This window comes from Asparagus officinalis, chromosome 3 (assembly GCF_001876935.1).
Source record: "Asparagus officinalis chromosome 3, Aspof.V1, whole genome shotgun sequence".
Lineage (NCBI taxonomy): Eukaryota > Viridiplantae > Streptophyta > Magnoliopsida > Asparagales > Asparagaceae > Asparagus > Asparagus officinalis.
Genome location: NC_033796.1, coordinates 44,494,690 through 44,517,263, shown reverse-complemented (window position 1 = coordinate 44,517,263; position 22,574 = coordinate 44,494,690). Strand labels below are relative to the sequence as shown.

Below are 22,574 nucleotides of genomic sequence, written 5' to 3'. Positions count from 1 at the left end.
TTAACCTAGAAAAATATTTGGAAAGAAAAGATTCAACAAATAAAACCCATTTGGGGTTAGGAGAAAAATATTAAAGCAAAAATAGAAGGGGAAGGGAACGGGTAAGCTATTTCTCTAGGAAAAATCGAAAAGAAATAAGCTACGTAATGTCCAGTTGCATGGGCGTGTCTCTAAGGGCACTAAAGTTCCGCATGGATGGTCAAAATTCAGCATATTTTATCAGCTGCCATATTGGAGAAGTTTAAAAATACGTCACAACTTGGATGTCATGCATATTGAGAAGAACATATGCGGGAATCTCTTGAACACTTTGTTGCAGGATTGGAAAAAATCAAAAGATGACTTAAGGGCACATCGAGACCTAGCAGAATTGAACATCTGTCCGGAACTGCAAGCTATAGATAAGGGTAATGGAAAGTTTGAACTCTCAGCCTCCCGTGTCACACTGTCGAAGGATGAGGTCCACAATATGTGTTTATTTCTAAAGTCGGTGAAGACACCAGATGGTTATGCTTCAAACATTTCAGCAAATGTGCATATTGAGGACAGAAAGATTTTGGGACTCAAGACACATGACCATCATATTCTATTACATCAACTTCTTCTGGTTGCGTTGCGACATGCTGAGAAGGAACTCACGATGGTGGTAATAGAATTATGCGGATTCTTCAAGCAACTGTGCTCCAAGGTCATTGATGTCAGGGAGTTTGAAGAATTAGAGGGCCGTGTTGCCAATACACTGTGTAAAATGGAAATACTATTTTCACCCTCATTATTCACGGTCATGGTGCACCTCACAATACATTTAGCATACGAAACCCGCATCACAGGACCAGTTTAATATCGCTGGATGTATCCCGTAGAGAGGTATTTATTATTATAATGTTTATTTAATATTTGTCAAATTAAGTTTCTCAATTCTAGTTTAACACAAATCATGAAACTATATGCTTGTAGGTATTTGGGTTTTATTAAACAACTGATGTATAATCGTGCACGTCCTGAAGGGTCGATCGCAAAGAACTACATAAGTAACGAGAGTTTAAATTTCATCTTTCGTTACTTGTGGGGTGTGGAGACAAGACTGAACCGTCCCCAACGAATAATTGACGGTACATTATACAATGATCATGGGGAGGATACTAGATTCCCCAGAATGGAGCTAGATCAAGCCCACACATATATCCTGAGCAATGATATTATATTTAACATATACGTAGCGTAAGTATTTAACCGTCTAAATTAGATCATATCACCTCAGAAAAATTATCTCTATTTAACCGTTATAAATGCTTCTTGTCTAGGCTTCACATCCGATATGTCCAGACTAATCTTAAATGTAGAACAAAAAATAAGAGAGTTATGGACACACACTCTAGACAATTCCCCGCATGGCTGAAGGGTGAAGTAAGATCTTTTTACATTTCTGATTCGTATATCAAATATATTTGCCTGCCATCGAATATGTAAACTATTTGCTTCTTTTCTCTAAGGTTGACAAACGGATTATGAATGAGGTTAACCTGTCTCAGAAAGTTTGTTTATATGCTAGAAGTCCTTCTAATGTGGTTAAGTACTATGGAGGCTACTGTGTCAATGGCTTTAGGTTTAACACTGTTGGTCTCGAAGAGAGATGACAAACACAAAACAACGGTGTGTTCTGCTCCTTTTCGTAACTATCATACGCTAGTTCAAAAGATCTAAATCCGATACAAGAGAAAATCTATTGCTATGGTTAGGTAGAAGACATCGTGGAGATTTTCTATAGGATTAATAAGGAAGTCAGTCATGTGATGTTTAAGGTTCGTTGGTGTGAGCATAAAAAGACGAAGGATGACTACAGTTACACACTCATTAATCTTAACAAGGAAATATATCAGACTAAAAAGTACATGTTAGCTGCTCACGTCAAACAGTGCTTTTATATCAAAGATATAATAAAAAATAATGATTAGGTTGTCCTTAAGAATCCGCCTAGAGCCTACATTCATGAAGTCGTGTCTGATGAAGATCACGATGATGAGGTTATCTTGGCTGATGAAATAGTTGCTGAGTTTTCTTTAACACAAAATGATAATCTGGTCAATGAAATTGCACTAGCGCACCCTGATGTACCTATGATTATATGTGAGCCAAGGCGTAAAGGTAAAAAACCAGTCCGCAGCAGAGTTGATAACACTATAAGATCAGTCCTTTTATCAGCACACACACGGTCGCAGGCTATCCGCACACGGTCGCAGAGTAGAGCCTCAACATCATCATAATAATATATCAATGTGTTATGAATTAAAAAGAACATTCATGTATTATAATTTTGCCTTTATATTATCTGTTTGACTGGTTATCATGTATCACTGTATGTCATGTATTATAGTATTTCCTTTATGTTATCTGTCTGACTGGTTCTTTTATATTATCTGTTTGACTGGTTATTATGTATCACTGTGTGTCATGTATTATAGTATTACCTTTATATGCTTTTATTAATTATTTGCATTATATGCTTTTGTTGGATATTCATTATGTTTTCAAAGTATAGATGACAAAAGGACTACGTAAGAAAGCGCTTGAGAGACTTTTTGGTATACATTCTGCAGGAGACGCACAGGCCTCTACGTCAGATATTTTTATTTATTTGTTATATTTATACATTTTTATAAACTATTAATGTGAGCCTAACATTATTTTTTAACATTTCCTACAGAGGACACGGAGATGCGACACATGACTCGCTGCCACAGGATAACTGACGCGGAGATGCTCCACATGTCGCAGAGACACTGGATGATCCTATACAGTATGCAGAGATACTGCCGCTACCGTCATCGCACGCAGATGTATTGGAGGAGCGGAGATTTGATACGTATAGCGTAGCTGTAGAAGCTGCTGCACTACCACCAGATTCTACTACGGATCAGTGAGTCCACGGTCTGGCCAAGGTGAAGGGGGATTAGGGTTTTTCTCATGCTTTGCGACCTATCGTGCAACATAGGTACGAACAAGCAAGGCGTAGATGCGTCGAACTGAAATGTATGAATAGATTTTTATAGTTTATCGGTTATTATTTTAAATTTTATTATCGATATGGATAGATTTATATTTCACCTGATTCATTGTTTTGCAGGTACCGGACGACCTCCTAGGCACAGCCGCAATGCTACCAGGGAATCAAGCCTCATCCCTGATATTCATCGGAGGTCCGTGATCCGTTGGGAAAACGGAGTGCTTATCGGGGCCTTTGCCAATGCTTTTAACAATTTTCTCGTCGCTTTAGATAGGAGACAAGATTTCTTCAATATTTTTTTGACGTGGAAGTCGCAGTGGATTGATGCGCTAGTTGTTTGTTGGAGATATATATGTGTGAGTCATTTATTTTAATTTTCATCATTATTAGTTATTAGTTTATTATTATGTTTAATACACTGATTTGTATCTATTTTTTCTTTATATGCTGAAGTGATTTTTCTTTCTTGATGATAATATTTGTATCTGGACTTACTGCTTCACACAAATCAATCTATCGTTCAAGAGATGGCGGTTTGAGGTGAAGAAAAAAATATTTTGTTCAAATAACAAAAGATTAGGAGCGATTCTGGCATCTTGACGAGCGTGTGGATGGAGTAGATTTTTTTACACTTTGCGATTACTGGGACACGACTGAAATTCAAGTATTATTGAAGTACAAATTTTTAACTTATTGTTTAAATTTCTATATTGTTTTTATTTGATATTGTTTTGCAGGCTCAAGCTGAAAATAGCAAGGAGGAACCGCAACGCGCCCTGCAGTTACAAGCATCACGGGGGTTCCAGATCCTTCAGCCAGCATTATCATCATTTGAAGCTTAAGATATATAATATATTAGCTTTTAAGTTGTCATTTGAGTATAATTTATGCATTATGGGTTAATGATATATTTGAATAAAATAGGGAAGGGGAGATCTAGGACATTTTGCAGATCGTATTTCGACTTCCTAGAGCCCGAATTATGTCGATGAAGAGAAGAAAGTGAAGAACCAGGATTTGGCTGTAAGTAGCAGTTCATTTGTATATTCAATTTTATAACAATATATCATTAATAAGTCAACTTGCCCGGGTTGTTTTGATTTGTCACAGGAGAAATTACATGCCAAGTTACAGGAGCAGTCTCAGTCTCAGGTCGGTTCTAGCACTCTGGCCCGGCAAAGTAGAGAGGAGGACTACATCATCGAGATGGTCATTTGACCGAGTAGGAAGAACAGATACTGGTAGAGAGGATCCAAGCAGAGGCCGCACGAGTCTAGCAGCACCACCAACAACACCAGGAAGCAGTTCATATCAAAACTCGATGGAGTAGCGGTTGAAAGCGATTGAAGATTGGCAATCACAGTAAACAATATATCAGCGGATTACGAAGGAAGAACGGAGGTACCGGGAGCAGAGAGAATTAGAGTTCACACAGTTCATGTCGACTCAGTCTCAGGAGGCTCAGGAGGCATATAGGAGATGATTTATGGCGGATCAAGTAATATATATACTTTACTTTTTTAAAGTAAATGAATTAAATATATAATTCTTACTTAGTTATGAATATACCATGTGACTAAATGATATCACACACACTAATACACACTGTTACATACAAACCCTAACTCTAACCCTAACACAAAGCCCAAAATATATACGTATAATGTTTTTATGTGATGGTGGTATTGATGGTGCGTGCGTGCATAATGATGGTGGTATTGGTTGGTGAATTTGTTAGTTGGTTGTAGTTGTGTTATTGTGGTGCGTGCGTGCGTAGGGTTGGTTGTGATCGGTTGGTGGGTGGTTTGGTCGTGGTGGGGGAGGGGAAGGAGTGAGGATTTGGTGATGGTGGTGGTGATGGAGGGGGTGGGGGTTGAGTGTGGTTACGCGTGAGTGCGTATACGCGTGCATGCATGTTCATAAGAATATGTGCGTGCGTATAATACATAAGAATATGCCATGATACTCTCTTCGAAACATATAATACATACGAATATGTCATGATACTCTCTCTTATTGCTATACTTACATGTCACGCCATGTTGTTAACGTTTGATTTATATTTGCAGGCTAGGACTTCTAGACAAGGTGGAGCTGGTGATGAGGATGATGATGATGATCAGGAGGACTGGTTTGTTTTTTTACCTTTGAAAACAATGAGTGTGTGTTGTATAAACAATATTTATCATGGTGTGTGTTGTAAACAATTTTAATTATATTGGGATATTTTTATTAAAATATATGTGTTATATATACATGTGAATGAATATTATACTGCTCATTGAACATGGTTTTAATTTTATTATATTATTGTACATGTTTTTTAAATTTGGAAAATATTTTTTTAAAAAATATTAGAAATATTTACTCACGGATTAGTCGTCGCTATATCAGCTTTTAGCAACGGAAAACATGCACTGGAACATGACATTAGCGACAAAAAATCTATGGCTACTGATTTTCTTTTTTTTTAAAAAATTATTATAGCGACGGATTTTCCGTCGCTATTAATAGCGATGGAAAATCAGTCGCTAATAATTTTTTTCTTTTTTAAAAAAACAGAACGACAGATTTTTCGTCGCTAATTCTCTGTCGCTGACTTTTAGCGACGAAAAGTAATTTTAGCTACCCTCAATGTATGGACGGTATTTTAGCGACTGAATTTTATTTTTTCCGTCGCTAAAAGTTTTAGCAATAGATTTTTGACTTTTAGCGACGGATTTGTCCGTAGCTAAAAGTCCTGTTTCTAGTAGTGAAGGGGTATGTGTGATTAATTTATGTTATTTTGCGGATAGTTTATTCGTTTGTGGATATTGGTCGGCTCGTACCCAACTAATTTGAGCAATATGGAATTTTGATTGTTGATTGGGATTTTGGATTGTTGATTTGTAAGCTAGATTTACACATTTGATTGGATTTACAGGTCTATGCAATAGGAAATTTGGAAAGTGCATGCATTAATCATGATATCATCCAAGACGGATTTATAACATCCCAGACGAAATTTTTCGTCTAGGATGCTACATTGTCTAGGATACTGTATAGCATCCCAAACAGAAAATTCCATCTGGGATGCATTCCAGACGAGAATTCTTCTGGCTGGGTTGCATCCCAGATGAAAATCCGTCTGGGATACATTCCAGATAGGAATATTTTCGTCTGGGATACATCCCAGACGGGAATATTTTCGTCTGGGATGCATCCCACACGAAAATATTTCTGTTTGGGATGCATCCCAGACGGAAATATTCTCGTCTGGGATGTATCCCAAACGAAATTTTTTTCATCTAGGAAAATCCGTCTAGGATACATCCTAGATGGATTTTCCATCTAGGATACCATATTCTAGACAGAAACTAATTAGACGAGTATTCCAGGCGAAATTTTGTATGGAATAGTTTTTCTAGACAGAAATAGCATTATTCTAGACAAAATTTTCCTTTTGGAATGCCTCCTTTTGTACTAGTAGATTTCTAGTATCTTTCACATTTTTTTATTAATTTAAAATACAAAAATAGTAATTTTTTCAAGATTTGTATCCTCTCCGCTACAAAAAGTAATGGCGGGACCACTATATTATCACAATAATACGAATCCTAATTTGGTTCCAAATCTGATGACAAAGTGCGTACGAAACCTATATTAGATCATTGACAAAACGATCTAGTAGCCCAGAAAATCTAAGACCGAATCCTAGAAATCCGATAAATTTTAATAACTTTAAGATCAATGTCTTCTATAATAATTTTTACCAAAACAAAAGATAAAAACCTTCAGCTTAAACCCTCAATATATATAGCCTCGAGAGAATTCCTAATTCAATAAAAATTTTCTAATCAAACTTTTCTAATAAAAGCAATTCTGGTGAACTCCTACTTTGACTCAAACCCTCTCTCTTATGCAAAATCTAGTAGTCATGAATCACCCTATCTCTAATACTCCTGCACAATGTAGGCTTAAGAATCATATACATAAGAATAATATACATAGCCATTTATTATCTAGTGAATAATTACAATTTTTAGTGCAAATTACAAATGAATGTAATACATGAAGGTTATATGATGAGTGTTAGATTTAAAATAAATCACAATCATTAACTAAATAATAAACAATTGTGATTGAAAGCAGCGTTCCTTCAATATTTTTTTTATAGCGGAGAGGATCCAAATCTACACATATCAGAGTTCTAGTATTATCAAAGGAGCTAGCTAACAGCCGGCTTTTCACAAATTCATTATAACTATTTTATATTACTATTTTATATATGTTCACCATCATGGAATTGCTTATTTATATAAGTGGACATCTCTATCATGAACAATTATTTGATTTACATTAAGAAATTATGAGATGAGGTTAGTATTCACGTTATCAGCTTGGTTTAGTCAATTAGAGTACGTATCATATTGATCATACAAATAATTTGGTCATGTATGTACATGCTGAATATCAACTTAATATTGCTTTTTTAAGGTTGATTCTATTATTTTTAATAAGTAGTCAATAATAGTATTTAACAAAACTTATTTTATATGCTTAGTGAATCTTTAGCTGCTTTTAAGAGGGCGTTTTTAAAAGTAATATGAGGATGATTTTAAAAGCCATCTCTGGTTTTTTTTCATTTATTTATATACACTATATACACCCTTTACCTTTTGACATCAATATCTTATCTACTCTATAAGTATATTATTTATTTTGATAGCTAAACTTATGTTTACCAAATGCCTTACAACTTTCGAAAGCAACTTATGACGCATGATTACCAAACAACTGTTTTCAGCATTTTATATAAGTTTCTTTTATAATTTGTTTATAGAAGCAACCTATTATAAGATTTAGCAGTAAGAAATTAGCTCGTAGTTCCTTCGGATAGCTACTACGCCACTCTGGTTAGGTCTTATATATAGTGCTAAACAAAAATTTTCAAAAATCAAATTTACAAGCTTATGATGTTTTTGAGGGATAAAGGCAAGGTTTTCTTATATCATAAAGAGGACTGATTTTTATTATGCTTCTAACTTAGCATTAATAACCATTGGTCCTATCCTTACATTCGGATTGAGATGTGAAAGCCATGACCGTTTTCGCCGTGGCATCTGCTGGGCACATGCGATCCTACACGATTGGCATCTTCTTCTAACCACATTCATGTCATTCACCTGTCTCTGACAATACAATTTTTCCCAAAATAAATAAACAAGATTTAAAAAAAAAAACACTCATTGCTCACGCCCAAACAAACAGGTGAAACACATGCGTCTTCGGCCAGCAACCATTAAAAAATATTTTAAAATTGCAACCCACACCCCGTTCGATCTTATCATCACTATAAATAAATGCAAAAACCCATCCAATATCTTCCCACCAAGAAATCAAAGGAACATGGGCCTGGTTCCTTCACAAAAGCCCCACGCGCTCCTAATCCCATACCCAGCCCAAGGCCATGTAACTCCCATGCTTAAGCTAGCCAAGCTCCTCCACTCCAAAGGCTTCTTCATAACCTTCGTCAACACCGAGCACAACCACCGGCGACTCGTCCGTAGTAGAGGCCTGGACTCTGTTAAAGGCCTCGATGACTTCCGATTCGAGTCAATCCCCGACGGACTGCCGGACTCCGATGAGGATGCGACACAAGATATACCAGCTTTATGCGAGTCTATAACAAAGAACTGCCTTGATCCGTTCCGTGAACTGTTGAAGAGATTGAACTCGAGTGAGGGCTGGCCTTTGGTTAGTTGTATTGTTTCGGATGCTGTGATGAGCTTTACGCTTGATGCAGCTGAGGAGTTCGGGATCCTTGAGGTCATGTTTTGGTCTCCTAGTGCTTGTGGAATTATGGGGTATTTGCACTACCAGCAACTCATGGAGAGGGGATTATTTCCTCTGAAAGGTATAATCCAGATTTATTCTTACTTTTTCAAAACTTTTCCGTTAAATATCTATATATTTGATTTAGTTGTGGAGCTGGGACCTGGTGGTAAAATGATATAAATTAATGAACGGATAGGATCACATTGAGAGAAACATCAATCAGGAAAATTACAGGCGGATTTTGTTTCTGTTCGGTCGACCGTAGCAACACGTGCGGTCGACCGCAAACGTGCACAAGACAGGGATAAGTTTCTCATGATTAGAAACCCTAGAAAATCGTGTTTTGATATATATATACCAAAACACAATCCCAAAGCAAACATGAAATAAAGCCCAAGGCCCAGTATGAATCACGGTTGACCGCGACCAAGTCCCACGGTCAACCGTCACGAACGACTAAAACCAAAATCAATTACAGGGTCTGGCGGGCAACCACGGCAGTCGACCGTAACCAATCGACAGAAACTAAAATTCACTACAGGGTCTGGCGGTTGACCGCCCCAGTCGACCGGTAATGGTCAGAAACTCATCCCTGACTTGTGCACGTTTCTGGTCGACCGCACATGTTTCTGCGGTCGACCGAACAGAATCAAAATCTGTCATCCTGTAATTTTCCTGATTGATGTTTCTCTTCAATTTTCAACCTCGGTGAAGTTTTTCTAAAACTGAGCCGACACCAGACAAATAGCACCATTTCGTCGTCTCTCCAAACTCGGTTGCACAAATGTGGTTACCTACGTATTCCCTCTCCCAATGGATCAAGCCACCCGTAGTTCATCCAAATGGCCGTCAACGACCTTAACAATAACGAATGTGCAACAAGTTTTGACAATGATCGAACTTGTTGCTCGGAACCACCTTAGTGAGTATATCCGTCGGATTATCCTTTGTGTAGACCTTCACAATTTTCACATCGCCATCTTCAAGAACATTTCAAACGAAGTGATAACACACGTCGATATGCTTCGTTCTCGCATGAAAAACCTGATTCTTCGCCAAATAGATAGCACTCATGCTATCACAGTAAAGAGTGATGGACCACTACGATATATCAAGTCCCACAAAAGTTCCTGAAGCCAAATAGCTTTCTTGACAGCCTCCGTAATTATCATATACTTTGTCTCTGTTGTCGACAAAGCCACCGTAGACTATAAGGTGCATCTCCAACACACCGGTGCACGGGCAAAGTAAACACATATCCTGTTGTAGACTAGTGCTTATCCAAATCATCAGCATAATCCGAATCAATATAGCCAATGCACAACTGCCACACCTCTAGGGTCCCGCTCAAAAACTAAACCAACATTGAGAGTACCTCGAATGTACCTCAAAATCCATCTCACGACGTTCCAATGACCCACTCCTAGATCATGCATGTATCTCAAAACCATACTCCTTGCCTGTGACAAAATCCGGCCTCGTACATACCATTGTGTACATCAAGCTTTTAACTGCACTTGCATATGGAGTCTTCGACATCAACTCTCGATCTTTAACTGTCATTAGTAAAAGGTCAGCTGAAAACTTCAAATGTGCTACCAAAGGTACACTAACTGACTTTGTCTCCATACTCACGTTAAACCGCTGTAGTACTTTCTTCAAATAAGCCACATGTATTAAACAAATTCTTCCTTTCTCTTTGTCTCTATCAATTTTCATCCCCAAAATATCTTTGTTTCACCCAATTCCTTCATCTCAAACTCTTTTGAAAGCTGTGCCTTCAACTCATCTATAGAGGATCTGGAAATAGAAGCAACTAACATGTCATCAATATAAAGCAACAAATAAATGTACGTACCTCCTTTTAACTTGCTATAATACAAACAAGGATCAAACTGGCTCTGCGTGTACGAATGACCAATCATGAAACCATCAAATCACCTATACCACTATTGAGGAGATTGTTTTAAACCGTATAACGATTTCTTCAACCTACAAACCAATTTATCCTTTCCTATAGTTCAGAATCCTAATGACTGAGTCATATTTTTTTATTAAGATCGCCATAAAGAAATATCGTCTTCACATCAAACTTATCTAACTCTAAACCATACTGTGCCACCAAAGCTAGCAAAATCCGAATCGAAGAGTTTTTCACCAACGGAGAGAAAACCTCGTTATAATTAATATCTTCCTCCTGTGCATAGCCCTTCGCAACCAACCTAGCCTTGGACCTCACTGAAGTTCCTTTAATGCTCTTCTTCTTCGTGTATACCCACTTGCAACCAATTGTCTTATGCCCCTTTTGAAGCTCAACAAGATCCCATGTACTGTTCTTATGAAGAGACTCCATCTTCTCCTGCATAGCTACCTACCACGAATCAGCCTCCGAATTCTGCTCGACCTCTCTGAATATAGTAGGTACCAACTCATCAATACACTTCACTGAAAGTGCATACGCAACCACTGTGTCGGTATATCATGTTGGCATCTGTATGTCTTTCCTCTGTCTTTGAACCGTAATAGAATCCTGAAGCTAAGTCGTCAGTTACTGATCCTACACATCTGTACTTGTATCCTCCTCTTCATCATCTTGCTAGTCTGGCGTCACCTCAGTCGGCAATCTAATGGATACTGTACCATCTGGATAATGTGAAGCTGCATCGATCCTCACCACCAGCGATATCTCCTCCGTCGGGTCACTCTCCACCTAATAAGAGCTGGGAAGGTTCAAGATAGAAGTCTCATCGAATGTGATGTCTCTACTCAGTACGATCTTCTTAGCCACTGGATCCCATAACTTGTATCACTTGACACCACGCTTGAATCCTACAAATATGACTTTCCTAACTCGAGGTTCTAATTTATCTGTTCTAACATGATAAAATACAGGTCACCCAAATACCTTGAGCTGGTCATAGTTATATGCTGGCTCTCCCGACCACATCTCTATAGGGGTCTTCCCCTTAATTGTAGATGAAGGCACCCTGTTAATGAGGTGGTTCGCGTATGATAGTGTCTCAGCCGAAAAGATCTTCTCCAAACCACTCTGCGACAATAAGCATCAGACCTTCGCTAGTAATGACCGATTCAACCTCTCTACCACCCCATTTTACTGTGATCTATGACTAATTATTAAGTATCTCTATATGCCCTCGTCTCGACATAGCTGTTGAAAGGGGTCAGAAGTGTACTCACCACTGTATTCGGATCGTAACGTCTTGATCTTTCTTCCAGTCTGCAGTTCTAATCTCTTCTTGCACTCCATAAATAAATTTAGGACTTCACTCTTCTTCGTCATGGTATACACCTAACAACGCTTATAATAGTCATCAACGAACGTGACAAACCAATATTGACCACCAAGTGATGTCGTCTTGGTAGGACCCCAAACATCTAAGTGCACGTAGTCCAAGATGCCGCTCGTCCTATGGATGGTTGTCCCGAACTTTACCTTTGTCTTCTTGCTAAAAACATAGTGCTCATAGAACTCAATCTTCTCACTCTTTGCTTCCTTCAATAACCCTTGCTTGTACAAATCCTGCAATGACTTTTCTCCTATGTGTCCTAACCTGTAGTACCAAAGTCTACTCATGTCCACCTCTGAAATAGCCGAAGCTACCTGGTTAATCTTGGTGCTCCTCTTCAGATAATATAAGTTTTAACTGCGGACTCCCTTCATCACCACCAATGAACCTTTAATAACCTTCACTACAGCGTTCTCAAAGGTCACCTTAAATCCATTCGCCTCCAAAGCTCTAACAGAAATAAGATTCTTCTTTAGCTAAGGAACAAATCTCACATCTTTCAATTCACGGACTACTCTATCGTTTATCCGAATCCTCACGGTACCTATTCCATAAATGTCATAGGATTGATCATTTCCCATTACAACATCACCCCCAATGAGTCTCTCAAACGATGCAAACCAATCTCGTCTGGGAGTCACATGATAAGTAGCACCATAATCAAGCATTCAATCTAATGTAACAACATGGTTCACCTCCGGAGTAATCAATAGAAAAAAGCTCGAATCACCAGAATCATCGTCTTTTGTAATATTCACCACATTGGCCTTCGGGCCCTTCTTCTTTCTATTCTCCTTCTCCTTGAGCTTCGGGCAATCTCTCTTCCAATATCCCTGTTCCTTGCAAAACGCATGCTGGTTCTTAGCTAACTGGTGATAGCCTCTAGACTTTGACCTGCTCCTATTACCACCTTTCGGATATGGGTTTTTACCTCTCGTCAACAATGTCTCTCCTGAAGTACTAGCATGGGAAGTCTCCTTATCCTTCCTCCTCAAATCATAGTTTATCAAAGCACTAGTAACTTCACTATATGTGATAGAAGATCTCTCGTTCAATAAAGTAAGTATGAAGGTATCATACTCCTCATTCGGTAAGGAGCCCAAAAAAATAATAGCCTTGTACTCATCCGTAATCTTTTCATCCACGTTGACCAAGTCCGATAACAAGTGTAGTTGTTCACATGAACTGCTAGTGTGGTGCCCCTGGACATCTGAAATCTAAACAATCTTCGCAGCAAGTGCAAACGGTTCTTAACATCTTTGTAAGGTACTTATTATTGAGAATCTCCCACAATCTTTATTGCAAACGGCACCCCAATCACATCATACTTTAGCTCCTATTCCAAACAGGACCTGATCACCCCACAAGCATTCCTATTCATCTTTTCCCATACCACCTCTTTATATTTTGGTGGCCTCTCATGGACTATGATGGTCTCCTCTAAATTCTGAGCATTGAGCGCATCCTATACGTCACTTATCCATAAACCAAAATTAATCTTGATGTCATATTTAACTAAACTAATCTTGGTGTTCTAAAAATCAACTTGAACTGTACCCACTATCTTGCTGTTTTCACCAACTTCTTCACCCATACTCACAGACTCTAATTGCAAAGAAAGATCCAAACTTTGATAGAATTAAGAAGTTATCCAACTAAACCCTAGATTAGATTCCAAATAGATCTCCTAACCATACGAGAAAAGCAAAATCTTCAACGGCAACCCCAAACACTATCTCCACCGAAGCCTAGAACTCCAAGAACCAAGCTTCCACGACGAATGCAACCCCAAACACTATCTCCACCGAAGCCTAGAACTCCAAGAACCAAGCTTCCACGACGAATCTTCCTCCACCCAATGCCAAAATCCTAGATCTTAGCCTAGAACTCCAAGAACCAAGCTTCCACGACGAATCTTCCTCCACCCAATGCCAAAATCCTAGATCTTAAATCTGAGGTCTGATACCAATTGTTGTACGCCGTGCGAAAGCGTGCTCGCACACCAAACAAGTTTGTTAGGCACGAGAGAATATTAATAATTCAAACACGAGTGCAATCCAATCCAAAATACGACAAACCAATCGTAAACACAGAGATATACGTGGTTCGGTAATTTGCCTACGTCCACGGGGAGAGGGTGGGGAGATTCCACTAAACCAAGGAGAGTACAAAGAGTTACAAATCTCACAATCACTCAAACTAACCCAACCAAAATATCTCTCAACATGCTTACAAATTCTCCCTCTCAATATGCTCAGAACACTCTCTAATCTCTAATTAGGAAACCTAGAAAATTGTGTTTTAATATATACCAAAACACAATCCCAAAGCAAACAGGAAACAAAGCCCAAGCCCAAACCCGATTGGCGATCGATCGCCGATAAAGTCACGGTCAACCGTGACAAACGACAAAAACCAAAAATCGATTATAGGGTTTGGCGGTCGATCACGACAGTCAGCTGTAACCAATCGACATAAACCAAAATTCACTACAGGGTCTGGCGGTCGACCGCCTCGGTCGTTCGGTTATGGTCAGAAACTCATCCCTGTTTTGTGCACGTTTTTGATCGACCGCACATGTTGCCACGGTCGATCGGACAGAAATAAAATCTGTCATCCTGTAATTTTCCTGATTGTTGTTTCTCTTCACACAAAGCTTTTGAGAAGTATAGGATCAAACTACAATTTTTTGTGCAAAGGGGGAAGGAGCCATATTTCTTTAGTTTTTAAACATGAATAGTATTTTGGGAAGAGTTTTATTAGGTTGTGGGCTTTGTACAGTTTTTGGGTGGTAGTTGCACTAAATTTTCAATATAAGGGTTGGGTAGCATGACATTTTTGGTTGGGGAGGAGGATGCATAACATTAGTTTTTGAAGTTGCTCCAATCAATTTTCCCTAAAATAAATTAAGGCTAAATAACACTTAAGTCCCCCATAGTTTCACTCACTTAACATTTGTGTACCCTCATTTGTCTTTTGTATCATTTATACACCCTAAATTGTTTAAAATTAGCATGTTATTACTCTCAATCATGCAAACGTGAAATCTTAACCCGAGTGTCAGTCTGTGATATTTACAGACTAATTATAGTGCTTTTTAAGTGTTAATATTGATTCAACTTTACAGTTAATTCTACAAAAACTCTATTTTAAAAAGATCTTACTTTTACTCTAAATTAGAATTGGGATCGGATTAATGATAAGGTTCACAAGTATTAATGGTTAGAAAGCTGTATAACTAACTTGTAAGTATTAGAAAACTTAATTTCCTATTTGCATGATAGAAGGTACCAATGTCTCTATTTTAAATAACTTAGGATATATAAATATTATAGAAAATAAGTAAGAATATATAAGTGCTAACGGAGTGAAACTATTAGATAAAACTATTAGATAAAGTGCTATTTAGCCATAAATTAATGATTAAGATATATATAAATTATATACATAAAGGATTGAACAAGAACGCAATTATAGTGAAAAACATTGAGGAGGTAAATAGGTATGTCAATTAGGTAGGTGACAAGAGTAGAAAATTAATCTCCACAAAATTTGAAGATACGTCATGGTTGTGTTGGCCTTACCTTCTTGTTGCTAGTTAAATTAGAAAAAGTCATTAATGATGAAACAATCGAGGATCCAAACCCTTTTTTTATAGAGCTTTTCTTGAACGTAGCTAGGGCTTCCCTTTATCTTACCCCGTTTCTTTGTCACTACTGTATAGGATAGTGGATGTGATAAGAAGTTGTAATATGAAGTGACGTTGACATTGAAATTGACACGCACTAATATACATCACACTTTAACATAAAAATGTTATATATATAAATAATAAATAAGGAGGATAACTCATATCTATCTATCTATACTACTATAAAAGGAGAATTGAGTTGTTAAAATTTTTAATTTTCACTTTTGCCCTCTTAATTAATTTTGATAAATTTTAAGTACACCATTATCTCTAATTAAGTTTTTATTAAATAAATATAACCACTTATATATTAATTAGGCACCTCCTCACCTTCCTAAATAATTATAATTATCAATAATATTATAACTATTAGTTGTTTAATAACAATATAACATAATAATTTATAAAATAAGTATACATAATTATTAATAGTAACCAATTAAATTACTATTATTATAATCACTTATAAATTATAATAACATAATTAAAATAATAGTATACATAAAATAATATATTACTAATTATTATTAAGAATTATACTATAATTCAATGAGTAATAAAATAAATAGAATAGATATTTAATATCATAAATAGTGTAATTATTTTAATAATATCACATAAATTATACTATTAGTTGTTTAATAACAATATAACATAATAATTTATAAAATAAGTATACATAATTATTAATAGTAACCAATTAAATTACTATTATTATAATCACTTATAAATTATAATAACATAATTAAAATAATAGTATACATAAAATAATATATTACTAATTATTATTAAGAATTATACTATAATTCAATGAGTAATAAAATAAATAGAATAGATATTTAATATCGTAAATAGTGTAATTATTTTAATAATATCACATAAATTATTAATTACTCTATTTATTTAGTATTATATTATTAAATACATTAAATAAATAATTTAATATTATTTGTAGAATATTTTCTCAAAGATTATTACATGATACTGAATAATATGTACTTAGTAATGATTGAAAACTTACCATTTTTAAAAAATATTCAATATTAACAATAGTACTGTTAATTGTTAATGATAGTATAATAAAAATTTAAAAAGTATTTATAGTACTACATTATTTAAAAGCATAATTAAAAATATTAAATTAGATAAATATTTATAGTATATAGATAGTATAATTATTTTAAATAGTATATATTACTTGAATTAAGAATTATAATATTAAATAATGTACATTACAGTAAACCCCTATGAACTTTCAGCATTTTGTAATAAATAGACTCTATGAACTTTCAAAATCCTCTAATAATTTTTGTTGAAAACCCCCAATATCTTTTAGATAAATTATGCCAAACCCCCATTAACTTTCAAAATGCCTTTTTATGTTATTTTCTAGATGTAATTTATAGGGTTATATGCAAATTTTAATAAATTATTAGGAGTTTTCTTTGAAACAGAAAAGTTAGGGCTTTAGTGTAATTTTGAAAGTTCATAGGAGCTAAAAGTTCATAAGGATTTAGTGTAATTTACCCTATTAAATAATTATAATGAGAAGTAACTATCATAATATGTTATTGATATTAAGTGTAACTCTTTAGGAAACATCAGGAAAAATCTAGCAAATCAATACAGCTTAGTTAATTTAGAGTTAAATTAACAACTTTTAAGTTAGAGGGGCATATTTAAGAGAACTTATAGATTTGGTAAACTTATTTAAAAAAATTATAGATTTGGCGGACTTATTTAAAAAAAGGTTAGCATTGGACAATCATTATAAGAAAAACATTCAATTACAATAACTACATAATAATAACTAATTCATACATTTTTAAGTAATTTTATTTATTAACACATACTTTTACTATTTAATAAAAAATTAAAACTTAAAACATTTATGTTCGCGTGCAAAGCACGTGCATTATACTAGTTTTATTAAATGAGCTACCACGATATAGACTAATGATGAGACTCATCTTGCTAGTCAAATAAAAAAGTGTGGATCTGATGTAGGAGCATAAAGAGTAAATTCATAGAAAAGTGGGACCTTCACCAGTTAAATATAAATATGGATAAATTATTACTAGCCACGGAAAAACACCATGTCTCCCTATCCAAAAGATGGATTCTAACATATTATATATGAAAATCCCCTATCTCAATGAGACGGGGTCAATCAGTATAGTAGAATCCCACAATCCCATCAATAACACCTGTTTTTGTTAGGATTTTAGAAATAATCAGCCTTAGGTTATTTTTATTAATAAAGTTAGAGTCAGTTTAGATTGGAAAACAAAATCAATTTTAACTTAATTAGGACTAATTTGTTTCCTTTATTATGGAGAGTCTTTTAGGTAGTTTTAAGTTGTTTCTTTCTTTTAAGAATTATGTTCTTATTAGAAGTAGATTTTATTTTTCTATTTAAGAAGAAGGATTGTAAATCTCAAGAATCAGATCACTTTTATCAATAAAATTCTCTTTTATATTACTTCATGGATTCAAGGTTATTTCTTCGTAAATTTGAAGGTTGTTCTTTGTGAATTCAAAGAACACCCCTTGGTGGATTCCGAGATTTATCACTTCCACGTTGCGTTAAATGGTATCACTGATGTAGGATGCATAACGAGTAAATTCATAGAAAAGTGGGACCTTTCATGAGTCAAATACAGATACATATGAATTATTGATTGGCCACAAAACACAACCATATCTCCCAATCCAGGTGGTGGATTCTAACATATTATATATAAAAATCGCCTATCTCGATGAGACAGAGTCAATCAGTTTGGCAGAATCCCACAATCCCATCAGTAACACTCATTTTTGGTAGGATTTCAGAAATAACCGGTCTTTAAATTATTTTTAGTAATAAAGTTAGAGTCAATTCAAATTAAGAAACAAAATCAATTTTGATTTAATTGGGACTGATTTGTTTCCTTTATTATAGAGAGTTTTTAAGTAGTTTTAAATTGTTTATTTCTTTTAGGAATTCTGTTCTTATTAGGAGACATTGTTTTTCTATTTAAGAAGAATGATTATAAACCTCAAGAATCAAATTACTTTTATCAATAAAATTCTCTTTTATATTACTTTGTGGATTCGAGGTTGTCTCTTCGTAGATTCTAAGATTGTTCTTTGTGGCTTTAGAGAACACTCCTTGGTGGATTCTTAGGTTTATCACTTCGCGCTGCTTTAGAATCTCACTATCATGTCTCTTGATAGCTTATTTTAAGAAAATGAACCTCTACATCATAACTATAAATCTCATTACATACTTAATATAAGTTGTCGCGTTAGTATATCCAAATTAACTAAACTTTTGTTTCTTTGTAACGTGATCATATAGATGAGGGTGATCTTACAAGTGGGTACCTGGACACACCCATAGATTGGATACCTGGGATGAAGAACATACGTCTAAAAGACTTGCCAACATTCATCCGGGCAACAAATCCTGATGACATCATGTTCAACTATTGCAACCGTGAAGCACGAAGAGCCTCTCGAGCCTCCGCAATCATCCTAAACACTTTCATCGACCTCGAACGTCCAATTTTAGACTCAATGGCTAAAATCCTTCCTCCAATCTATACAATTGGTCCCCTATCTCTTCTCTCAAGCCAATTACCTCCAAGTAAGCCCCTCGAATCTTTAAGTTCAAGCTTGTGGAAGGAAGACAAAAGTTGCATAGAGTGGTTGGATGCGAAAAAGCCCGGGTCAGTGGTCTATGTCAACTTTGGTAGCATAACGGTGATGAGCAATGAACAACTTGTAGAATTTGCATGGGGGCTAGCTAATAGCAAGAGTGACTTCTTGTGGATAATTAGACCCGATCTTGTTAAAGGCGACAATGCAATTCTACCTGAGGAATTCATTAAGGAGACAAGAGAGAGGAGTCTACTAGCAAGTTGGTGTGCACAAGAGAACGTGCTATTGCATCCGTCTGTTGGAGGATTCTTGACGCACTCTGGATGGAATTCGACGTTGGAGAGCATTTGTGGCGGAGTACCGATGATATGTTGGCCATTCTTTGGAGAACAACAGACGAATTGTCGATATGCATGTACCAACTGGGGAATTGGAATGGAGATCAGTAACGATGTGAAGAGAGAGGAAGTGGAAGAATTGGTAAGGGAGCTTATGGGAGGTGCGAAGGGGAAGGAAATGAAGAGGAGAGCATTGGAGTGGAAGGAGAGTGCAATTAGGACTACCAAACTCTATGGATCTTCCTTTGAGAACTTTGAGAAACTAGTCAGAGAGGTATTACTTCGTCATCGTAAATCATGAAAGGCCAGTTGATATAGTATATATAAAACCAAATTTTACATCAATAAATTGTAATAGTTGTATTAATATTTCTACATTATGTCAACCTTATATTCTTCTTTTTCTCGGCATAATCAAATATTACCACAATGAATTATCCCCTCCCCCTAAAACCGTCTATCTTGTCACTGCAATGCTAAAAAAGAAGTTAACATCATACTTAAATATTTACTCACCATATTCAAGAAAATTGATAATTTGTTGACATATGAGGTGTTTTGTTTAAAGCCGTTCATGATTATAGGGTCATGTTGCAAATATTGAGATTTGCAGGATATCTTGTAAATATACATGAGTTACACACACACACGAAAGCCCAATATGACCTTTTTTTTCTAAAATTAATTTGAATTCTCTCCATCTTCTGTTATTTGACAGTAGGTACTCAACTATTTTCAGAACAAAGCATCTTCGTTCCATTATAACTAGGAACATACTCCAATGGATTGCACTCCTCTCCCTGCTCATTTTAGATAAATTATAATTGTCTTAAAATAAAATAAAAAAGCTATTGTGGTAAAATAAATGAATTCTTCGTGGTGTAACTTCGGTGGAAAATATCCAGAAATTTGTAGGAGAATGAGTTTGGTTAGGTATCACCATCCAATTGATAGTTCAAAGATTTATTATAGATGGTCAAAAGAAGAAACCTTCTTTCAGCGACATCCTTGAATAAGGATCAAAGCGAGTGGGATCGCACGTGCGCAGCAGTGCCACGTTGAAATAGGTCATGGCCTTCACTTCTTGATCAGAAGTAGGAATAGAACCGGTGCTGAGGAGAGGAATGTAGGCGTCTAAAAATACCTATAGGTGTCCGCACACAGCTTGAGACGGAGAGAAGATGACGAACGTCGTTATCCGAGTCTAGGAGGATTATCTGACGCCGACAAGTGCATGAACCGAAATGGCGAACCAACTGTGTCTCGTACGCTCACCGGCCGCCTCCAATTGGCCGTCACACCTGTCGGTCAGCCCGCGCGCGTCAGTCAGCCACAAGTGACCAGAAGCACTCGTCAGTCAGCTCGCGCGTGTCGATCAGATCCAAAGTTCCCGACACGCTTGTCGATCAGATCCAAAGTGCCCGATGCGCTTGTCGGTCAGATCCAAAGTGCCCGCCACGCTTGTCGGTCAGTTCCAAGTGTCGTAAAGAAACTAACAAGCGCATGAAGCAAGTTAACGACGCGTGCAAGTCAACAAGACGACCAAATACACAAAACGACAGAAAATACAAGTCCGGGATAGTCGGGAAACATTGAAAACGTGAAAAAAAACATGCTCGGAACCTGTGCTCTGTTTGTGGAAAAATTCGATGTAAAAGAAATGAAAGAAAAATTGATCTGTATTCTCTCAAAATCGATTACAATTGGATTCCGATTACAAAAGAGAGGAGAACGAATTTGGTTCTCCCCTTTGTTTAAAACTAGGTTCTTCACGGTGGCGATGGAGTGCCTCCCTCGAATGCTCGCGTCGAGTTTGCTCTCCGTTGACGATCCGAATATCTTGATTCACTGGAACGATGTCTTCTCCTCACGATTTGACGTTGTGGAGAACTTGCGTGGCAAGTTTTAGAACTCTGGACGAGTTGATAACTCTGAACGAGTTTGAAACTCTTGAAAAAGAGTTGATTTGAACCGAGAATCGGTTCTCAAGCCAAGGCCGAAGGCTTCAAAGAATGCTCCAAAGGATGAATGCTGATCTCTCCCTTTGCTGCCAAGTCCCAGATCCGAAAATGTCAGCCTGAACTCAATTGAGTTTACCCATATTTATAAGGAATTAAGGGGTGTAACCGCCCCCTTAATTCTCTCCATAATGGGATTGAGAGGGGTGTAACCGCCCCCTTAATCCGCTCCTAAGTGGGGCGGAAATCCCTCAAATCGTGGAGGGAAAACGGTTCCTGCAACCGTTCAGCTCGTGTTTGAACGAGTCAAACGCCCACGTTGGCGTTCAGGACCCTAACTCCGCATTTTAGACTGGAGACGCGGAGTTGGGTACCCGCTGGGCATTGAAAAACGCGGGTCCGACCCCAGCGTTTTAATATTGTAACGTGGGTCCGACTCTAGCGCTTTGATGTTGTAACGTGGGTTCGACCCTCGCGTTTTGATGTTGTAACGCGGGTCCGACTCCAGCGTTTTGATGTTGTAACGTGGGTTGGACCCTCGCGTTTTACTGTTGCCACATGGGGAGGACCTCCGTGTTTTGGTGTTGATACACGGGGAGGACCTCCGCGTTTTGGTCTTAGAGCGCGGTGATGAGTTCTACGTCTTGATTTGGAGAGATTATCAACAAGTAATCTCTTTTGTCATAGCGTTGCTGTAGACGGTGAAAAATACCTCTACGGGCTTACAGGAAATTCGCCTGCGAGGAGAACTCGCACGCTCGGTCCTCTAGCGCGGGCCTAAACCCTGTAGGCGTCAAATGTACTCGATGCTAGATT

General features: G+C 36.8%; 1 protein-coding gene across 1 annotated transcript; it reads left to right on the top strand.

The window, feature by feature from the left end:
- On the top strand, positions 8,362-20,201 carry LOC109833980 (7-deoxyloganetin glucosyltransferase-like). Its single transcript, XM_020401866.1, has 2 exons — positions 8,362-8,900; positions 19,161-20,201. The coding sequence occupies exons 1-2, from the start codon at positions 8,393-8,395 to the stop codon at positions 20,099-20,101; spliced, it is 1,449 nt and encodes a 482-aa protein (XP_020257455.1). The 5' UTR covers positions 8,362-8,392; the 3' UTR covers positions 20,102-20,201.

Coding starts and splice junctions, on each gene's coding strand:
- LOC109833980 (XM_020401866.1), top strand. CDS start 8,393: ATGGGCCTGGTTCCTTCACAAAAGCCCCACGCGCTCCTAATCCCATAC. Junction 8,901..19,160: donor GGGATTATTTCCTCTGAAAG/GTATAATCCAGA, acceptor GTGATCATATAG/ATGAGGGTGATCTTACAAGT.